The sequence below is a fragment of the Bidens hawaiensis genome, unplaced genomic scaffold (genome assembly GCF_021521415.1).
Source record: "Bidens hawaiensis isolate Kalapana, Puna unplaced genomic scaffold, B.hawaiensis_p1.1 tig00027063_1, whole genome shotgun sequence".
NCBI classification, from domain to species: domain Eukaryota; kingdom Viridiplantae; phylum Streptophyta; class Magnoliopsida; order Asterales; family Asteraceae; genus Bidens; species Bidens hawaiensis.
The window spans coordinates 238,007-247,577 of record NW_027505086.1 but is presented as its reverse complement, the minus strand read 5'-3'; the positions used below and the strand labels follow the sequence as shown (position 1 = coordinate 247,577).

General features: G+C 36.4%; 1 protein-coding gene across 1 annotated transcript; it reads left to right on the top strand.

Moving 5' to 3' along the window:
* Positions 1-4,337: 4,337 nt before the first annotated feature.
* LOC143610592 (putative membrane protein At1g16860) lies at positions 4,338-8,303 on the top strand. Its single transcript, XM_077085033.1, has 5 exons — positions 4,338-4,452; positions 5,492-6,412; positions 7,512-7,667; positions 7,748-7,959; positions 8,073-8,303. The coding sequence occupies exons 2-5, from the start codon at positions 5,546-5,548 to the stop codon at positions 8,263-8,265; spliced, it is 1,428 nt and encodes a 475-aa protein (XP_076941148.1). The 5' UTR covers positions 4,338-4,452; positions 5,492-5,545; the 3' UTR covers positions 8,266-8,303.
* Positions 8,304-9,571: the final 1,268 nt, after the last annotated feature.

Sequence of the window (9,571 nt, the reverse complement as noted above, 5' to 3'; positions counted from 1 at the left end):
TAGGGTGCGATTGTGAGTTGTTAAGTGGTTGTGAGTCTAGTGTGCAAGAAAGAGAAAATATTATTATTCATGTTTAAAAAAAATGTGTCCCCCGCTACAATTCATACCGAAGAGTAGAATAAGTGTGTGCCTTTAGCAAAACTCCATTAGTTTTGTCACAAGGTACCATAGGTTATAATATGTTTTGATCACAATGTCTATGTTTACTATCTTTAGATTATGTCAATTCTCTTATAAAAGTATCTCTAAGTAGCATAAAGTATCTTATAAGTGCTACTAGAATTTAAAGAAAAAAGTGATTTATGTGTCATGTTACCTACATATCTAATTAAGGCCTAGCTAGTTGTTAGTAGTTAGCTTAGTTAAAGCATCATGTCAATGTCACGTACAGTGAACTTTAATTAATCGATCGAGTAAACTGTGGTTTTCGTCTCTATGGTTTGTCCAAATCTGCGGTTTTAGTTTAATAGTTTTAAATTTGCGATTTTCATCCCTGTGGTTTCATATCACTTGCACTTAAACCTGAATTCACTAACCCCGTTAAGTTTGGTCGTTAAACCTATCAACGTACCCTTCACATGAGGGGCAGTTTTGTCCTTTTTTTCCTCAAATAAACCCCAGCCCCTCACGTGAGGGGGCTTGTGAATTAGGACTGGGGTTTATTTGGGGAGAATAGGGACAAAATTGCCCCTCACGTGAGGGGCACGCTGATGGGTTTAACGACCACACTTAACAGGGTTAGTGAATTCGGGTTTAATTGCAAGTGAAATAAAACCGGGATGAAAATCGCTAATTTGAAACTATTGGACTAAAACCGCATATTTGAACAAACCACATGGACGAAAACCACAGTTCACTCTAACCGATCTTTTAACAAATACGTTGTGGTTTAACTATATATTGAAAACAAAAACAAACAAAAAAATATTTTATTGGCTTAACAAGTTAGGGGCTCACCATTTATCCCTTTAGCGCTCGTTATTGTGCTACCACCTCCACACTGGCGCCACCCCCTAACACTGCGGCGCAATGTAGGCGTTCCGGATTTGCAGCCCAACAACAAACAGCCTAATAGTAATTCAAAAGAGGTTGTATCAAATATCATACTTGTACAAATATATGTAGATAATATAACCTTCGGTTCTATAACTACACATGCTAAAAGCTTTATTAAAGATTATCAAATGAAACCTTAACATATTTGCTTTGACTTATGAAAGTTCGTTAGTGACTCAGTGAACTTGTTTTACTTGTAGAATAAGAAAAAATGTTAACTCTCCTGTCGTATTTATTAAAAAAGTATGAGTTGGAATAATTAACTCCAACGAGTAATGCTCTCAAAACCAATTTCCACCACAGTTTTACTTCACTTTAATTTTTATACTTAAATATAATTTTAATGTTCTTTTAGAAGGTTTAGTATATTATGTTTAGTGCAATTTCAAAGAAAAATAATATAGTAAATTATATATTGAAACCTATAAAAACAAAAACTTGATTTCAACTAAATGTATTAAAATTAAAACAAGAATCTCATATTAAAACATATATTTAATAAGAGATTGGCAACACATATCCCTGCTAAGGCTGTTATTGAATAATAGAGGTCGTACATTCTAAAAAACTCAAAATTATAGACATTTGATAACTTAAAAATTAAAAACGTTAATAGTACAACTTGTTGATAATTAATAAATATACATGGTACGACCGTCATCGCATAATTAGATCATTTGACCTTTCTTTTTCTTTTCAATTTAAACTTTTATTTTTCTCGTATAATTTTCAATATACAAATAATAATACTATATAGTATCAAGTACCTCATTGTTTTTATCTGGGGAAAATTCCCAAAATAGCTCATTTATAGTTAGTGTTTTCAAGTTTATCCCCCATAATTCAAGTTTCCAATTTTATCTCTTTGGTATCTCGTCGCCGACGACATGATAGTAAACACCGACGATGCGTTACCGAAACAAATAGGATGACGACACGTGGCCGGAATCTGGCCGGAATTGGTCGCCACAAATTGTTATATAACATGACGCTGGGACCCTACGTTAGTGTTAACATGACGTCGGGACCCTACGTTAGTGATAACGCTAAAACGACATGTTAGGTTATATAACGACGTCGGGACCCTACGTTAGTGATAACGCATCGCTGCTACCCTACGTTAGCAACATAACGCATCGTCAACCCTATGTTATACCCAACAAACCTATGTTTCGGTAATGCATCGTCGGTGTTCGCTATCATGTCGTTGGCGACGAGATACCAAAAGGATAAAATTGGAAACTTGAATTATGGGGGATAAGCTTGGAAACACTAATTATAAATGGGCTATTTTAGGAATTTTCCCTTTTATTTATGTCAAAATAAATCTTATACTACTCGCTATGGGGCGTGGAGGGCTGAGGTGGCATTGGGCGACGAGTGGGGAACACCGCCGTGGGGCGCGGTTGATCCTTGGGCGCGGTGGATTTCGCCGTTCAAACGGCCGGCGCGGATGGTGTGGCTTTGGTGGGTCCCCCCTCAACGTTCATTTGAACGGCTAGTTTTTTTTTTTTTTTTTTAAAAAAACTAATTATTTTATTTATAAATACTAACTCATTTTATCATTCTATACACAAACAAATACCAAATACTATCAAATTTCAAAACAAAAACCTCTTAACTCTCTACCATGAATTCTTTCTCAAATTTCACCGGCTCGAGCTCAAACCCGAACCCAAACCAGAACACGAGCTCGAGCTCAAACCCTAACCAAAATCCGAACACCAACCCAAACCCGTGGGATCCATCTCAAAGGTGGTGGGCTAGTTTACTCGCAAACAATGACCCTATCAACCCTTACTTTGCCAACCAGAATGTACCCGCAATGCCTCCAAACGATATGTTTTATCGAATGCCAATGCCGTTTATGCCTCCGCCACCCCAAACCCAAACACCCCAAACCCAAACACCCGAAACCCAAGTTGTGGAAACCCAAATTCCCAAAACCCAAGTCGACGAACCCCAAGCTCCTCGCAAGCGAATCCATAAAAAGAAGGTCGTTGCCGATGAAACACCAACCGAATCGTACGACAGGAAGAAGTGGGAAGACGATGAGGAAGCGGCGTTGGCGCAAGCGTGGATTGACTCATCCGAAGACTCGGTGTTAAGTGACGGTAAACGCACCGCGATTTTTTGGAGAGAAATACGAGGTAAATTTTTTGAGATAATGGGTCGAGGTCGCTACCTCGGGGATGATTCCGTCCCAACAAATGGAAGGCAATGGTTTTAAAAGTGAACCACTTCTCCACAATTCACACTCGCCTTAAGAACAACAAAGGAAGCGGCACGAACGACGCCGACCTTCTTAAGGATATGTTGAAACAATACAATCGCCTTCATGGTAGCGAATTCAGCATGGGGATGTTTGATATTTGGATGAAATGCACGAGCTCGCCAAAGTGGCATTCGATCCCGACATCTTCACCGCGACCGTCCAAACGGTCAAAAACAACATCTACTTCGGCCGATCAATCGCCGTCTCAAGCCGCGTCGGATGCTCGTTCTCAGTTTAACTTGAACGAGATTGATCCCGATTTTCAATTTGATGAACCGGATGAGTTGCCACGTCCGATAGGAAGAGAAAGGGACAAGGCGGCGGCTAGAGGTGGGGGGTCTTCGTCTAGAACGACATCCTCGACGAGTTCCGACGTGAGCGCGCGGTTTGACAACTTGGAGCTTACACTTAAAGAGTTTCGCGAGGAAAAAAAACACTCGAAAGAGGAACTCAAGATAATACACGAAGAAAGAAAAGCGATGCATGCGGAATACAAAGCCATGCATGAAGAAAGAAAGAAAGAAGGTTAAATCGGAACGACAACGAGAGAAGGACTTCAAGCTCCTCGCAAAGGATCTCTCGCATCTAGATTCGGCCACGCGAGCGTTTTTGGAGAAAAAGAAAGAGAGGATAATGGCAAAATACGCAAACGAGGACTCGGACGCCGAAAATTAGTTGTATTTTTTTTTTCTATTTGTATGTTTTTTTATGTATTTTAGTTTAATTAAGTTTGATTTTTATTATTTAGTTTGTTATATTAAGTTTGTTAGTTTTATTAAAAGAAAAAAAAATTAAGGGGCTTCGAAGCCCCGTCATCATTGAGGGACATATTTGAGGTGGGGCTTTGAAGCCCCCAGTACACACGTGACGCTGACGTGGCACTGGGGAGAGGCTTCGAAGCCCCTCACCATAGTGACCAGTCTTTGTCAAGTAGTATAATATAATATATTTAATTAAAAAGCCATTACTTTTTGATAAAATCTGTGCCCCATATATATACACAACACAAAACACACACACACTTGCAGAGTGCAGTTTCACTTGCAAACAAACAAACAAACAAACCTCTCATTTTACTCTCTCTCATCCTCACTTTCTCTGTCTACCATGTTTACACACAGGTATGTATCTATGTATGTCAAGATGCTGTTTTTTTCACTCACTGCTTCATCTACATGACCACTAGATTCTTACTCGTTTTAATTTGCTACAAACAGTTAGGCTTTTAATTTTGCCTATAGAATTAATGTACATTGTTTAATTGTTTGCTAATGTTATTATTAATTGTGTTATGTTTTAGGGTAACATTTGATTATTTATTTTGGATCTGTGTAATGTTGCTGGTTGTATCTGAATTTGTGAATTTTGTTATCTTCTTGTGGTTTTTACTGATTTTTTTAGTAATTGATGTTTTGCTGAAATTGGATCTTGATTGGTACTTGATATGTCTAACTCTAACACGATAAGACACGAGGTGCTAGACACGAACACTAACATGTTTAGAAACAGGTTACACGAGACCACGTGTTTAAGGATATGATAAATATCACATATGTAGTTAAACAAAAATGTGCCAAAGTTGATAAATTTTTAATTAATAGTTAATACATATATTTATTTTAAAAAAAAATTAAAGGGTCGGAGCGTAAGGTACTAAAGGCATATCAACCAATGGGCATTGGCACCCACCCCATTGGTTGATATGCCTTTACTTTAAAGCACCAAGGGGTTGGGAGGTCCTGGAAGTCTCCCAGATGACAGAATTTCGTCATATAAAAAAAACTAAGATATTTTATTTTTTAAAATAAAAAAATATACACAGGTTTAAACAGCTCATTAACAGGTTAACAGGTGTTTAACTTGTTTGGACATGAATTTAATCGTATCAACCTTTTAAAACACGAAACTTGTTAGCTCAAACCCAAACTTGTTTAATTCCGTGTCGTTTCGTGTTGTTTTAACAGGTCCGTGTCAGAAATTGTCAGCCCTAATATGTAGAATTAGATAAGAATTTAGATATCTAGCCCTAAACTTACGATTTTTTTTCCGAATCTCAGTTCTATTTGTTGTGCGTTATGCAGCTAGTGATGTAACCTGTCATTGTTTATTTATTATTGAAATATGAAGTTACAATACTTATATTATAAAATTGTTGTGTAGGTAAACCGGTCCTTTGCGTAGTACACTTTCAACCCGTGTTTAAGATCATCACCAATGAGTTCTCGGATCACATCTCATCAGTTAAACAATGGTTTATATGTATCAGGGCGGCCCGAGCCACCAAAAGAAAAGGCACCAACAATGTTCTCAACCGCAGTACCTTACACTGGCCGTGACATTAAAAAGTCAGGTGAATTAGGAAAGATGTTTGACGGGCCACGAAAATCAGGACAGTTAACCAGTGGCCCATTAAGAACCGGGTCAATGAGTGGTAGCAATACGGGTCACTCGGGTCAAATATCATCACATTCCATGACCCGAATGAGTTCTTTATCCGGCAGTGTTACAGGTTCAGGTTCAATGAAAAAGACCAGTTCTGGCCCGTTAAACAAACACGGAGAACCGATAAGAAAGTCATACGGGTCTCAAGGTCAAAGTTTGACTTCTGGTCCTAGACACAATTCTGGACCTCAACCTCCGGTTCTCCCCGCCACGGGTCTGATAACATCCGGCCCGATTCTGTCTGGACCGCTTAACTCATCTGGTGGGCCCAGAAAGTCATCGGGCCCATTGGACTCATCCTTGTCAATCAAGTCACGAACCAGTTCAATGGTTAAGAACCAAGCGGTTACTCATTTGAGTCAAGAGGGTTCATATTCGTTTTTCAGGAGCTTTCCGAAGTTGGTTTTATGGTCCATAGTCATGCTGTTTGTGATGGGGTTTATTTCTGCAGTTTTTATACTTGCAGCAGTTGGTAATCCGGTTCTTCTTATTGTTGTCGGTGTGCTTTTTGCTATTGTGAGCCTGCCTTTTGTTTGGAACGTGTGTCGGGGTAGAAAAGCGGTTATTAAGTTCATTTCCGAGTATCCCGATGCCGAGCTTAGAACAGCAAAAGATGGCCAGTTTGTCAAGGTTTTGGGGGTATGTTACACAAACACACACACGTTTATGCATACATTTAAATATACACATGTTTATTTATGCATTTATATATACACACATTTATGCATGCATTTATTATTTATATATACATACGTTTATATACACACGCATTTATGCATACATTTATTTGTGTACGTGATATGCTTAATACTTCATTATAGTATGTTCATATACCTATTATTGTTTGTCTCTAATCTTATAACAAATTAGGTAGTTTAAATATTATATTAGCTACTTGCATTAAATTAGGTTCAACTAACCTGTATCCGCCTTGAAAATTACACTAAATAAGGGAAATTAATTCTAATTTGTTTAAAAGGAAGTACCCGTTTGCTAGTTGCTATGATATATATGAATTTGAAACGAATATGATATAAGTTGAAGAGATCTTATTAAATTGCCATTTTTTTTTTGCATTGAACTACATGTTAGCATACATTTCATATTAGGAAAATACATGAACAGAAACTTAGGAGTTGCACCATATTTAAGTCTGCCTCAAAATGGTAGAAAAATTCTTATAGTTTTAAGAAATTTCTTAAACCAAATACAAGTTAAATGAGAGTAAAATGGTCACATTTTTGTTAATTATGGGCGGTTAGGATTTCATACAAGAAATCATCCGTATTCAATTTTATGGTTTTTATGTGATATTAAAATATGGTAAAATAAAAATGTGTCTTTAACTCAAAAAAAAGTTCACTCTCTAAGAAAAGGTATAAATTGCAAATAATTGTTCTTCCATTTTTTATGGATTTTATATACTTTCTAGTTTCACTCTTTCTTTTCTTATATATATTAATAATCATTCCAGTTGCTGTCTCAAAAATATATATTTGTTATCATTACCATCAAGGGTTAGGCTAAATGTACCCCTTTGTATTGTATCCAAATTGATACAGATAAAGATATAGATAGATTTTGACAATTGGTATCTTATCTTTTCAAGAAAGTAGAATGGACATTAGGTCCCATAATGTAATGACATCATCTATTCATCTTGTTTCATATAGAAATTATATTTTATATTCTTGAGAAAACACTTTTGTTAGTCAAGAAAATATTGATTTCTTTGAAGGTTGTTACTTGCGGAAATGTACCATTGGAGTCATCATTCCAAAGGGTTCCTAGATGTGTCTATACATCCACAAGTTTATATGAATATCGCGGTTGGGATTCAAAGGCTGCCAACCCGACACATCAGCGTTTCACGTGGGGTCTACGTTCCATGGAGGTAAATTAAATAATCAAATATGTTTAACTGATGTTTCTAAAAGATTCTTAATTGCATGTTTTTTTTGTAAATACCTGCAGAGACATGTTGTGGATTTTTACATATCCGATTTCCAATCGGGACTGAGGGCGTTAGTTAAAACCGGTTATGGGGCCCGCGTGACCCCATACGTTGAAGAATCGGCTGTTATTGATATCAACCAATCCAACAAAGACGCGTCTCCACAGTTCATAAGATGGTTGGCTGAGAGAAACCTATCTAGTGATGACCGTCTGATGCGTCTCAAAGAAGGGTATATTTTGTTTATCGTTTCTTTTTAAACAAGTAACCATCCGATTAGTCTACTTATATAGTCAATAATTTTCTTACTTTAATGTTTATATTTGGTTGTAAATGAAAACATAGGTACATTAAAGAAGGCAGCAGTGTGAGTGTGATGGGAGTTGTTCAAAGAAATGATAATGTGTTGATGATTGTTCCTCCACCCGAGCCCGTTCCAACCGGATGCCAATGGGCTACATGTATGCTTCCCGCAAGCCTAGACGGTATCGTTTTGAGATGCTATGACTCGTCGAATCCTGATGTTATTCCCGTGTAAGTCAAAGTATGAGTTGACCAGTATGATAAGTGTATAGTTTTGTTACATCCCATGATCATGTTTAGGAGTGTTTTGTTAATGTTTGTGTGATATTGAGCTTTTGTGGGAGACTTCATACTTGAAAAGGCTTACATTTTTGTATTTAATTTTCCTTTTGTGAAATGTGTGAAGAATTTGAGATTTTTATTGTATTGTATGATATGGTTCATTTATGCTAGTTTTGATGTATGAAATTCATTAGCATATCAATATCATCAATTATGTAATTTTCTACTAGTTTTGATGGATGTAATTGATCTCCTTCAATTATTACTTAAGTAACATTTTTCCTGCATTATTTTATTATACCAATTTGATACCGTTATTTGATGCTTACTAAAGAAGGAAAAATAAAGTATGGTTCAAAATCTTCAATAAAATCAAATGTGTTATGCCTTTCATGTTACCTACCTATTTTTTTCATCATTTTGTTATTCTTTTATTGGTCTTTTTTTATGAATTTTATGTTGAAAGAGTTGATGAAATATTATGTAGTATAGGTCCTGTATGATCCTTTTTTTTAATATCGAAAACACATATTCATGTAGATATAAATGGTTATAAATGATAACCCTAATAGAAACAATTTGTTTCATCGGTTAATACATTTGTTTCGCTTGTAGGGTAACGCAACAATTGTTAGATAAAGAAATTGATTTTCTTAAGAAGGCTTGGAATAATAATGTTTTGGTCCACCACTTTCATCTTCAAACCCCACTAACATCTTCACCCACCTCCTACAACCACCGACACCACTTCACCGCCATCCATCATCGGGAAAGGTCGCCGGAAGGTCGCCAGAAAAACGATTGCCATCTTCATCGTTGGAAAAACGGTCAGCGTCTCCATCAATTGTGTTTTTCAACATTAATAAATGGTATGAAAAAAACACGATAATGGTATAAACAATTTGATGAAAATTCAATTTAGTAAAACACAATTTGTAAAGTTAAGCTTATCTATGCACTATAATATGAATGGTTATGATTATTTTCTTAGCATTCCTAGACAAAAACTAACTTCCTATTTTATCCTAACCCAAATACACTTTATATAAAATCATTTGTAGCTATAGTTTATTCACTAGCACAAGTGAACCTAACCGAACCGAATTGAACCGAACGAACCGAATGACTAACATAATATTCCTTTAATTTGGTTGTATGTTTATTAATTCGGTTTACCAAACTAACTGTATGACGAAACCCAAACCATGTTTTGTTAATCGAAACAGATCGGTTATGGTTCGGATTTAGGCATTAATCAA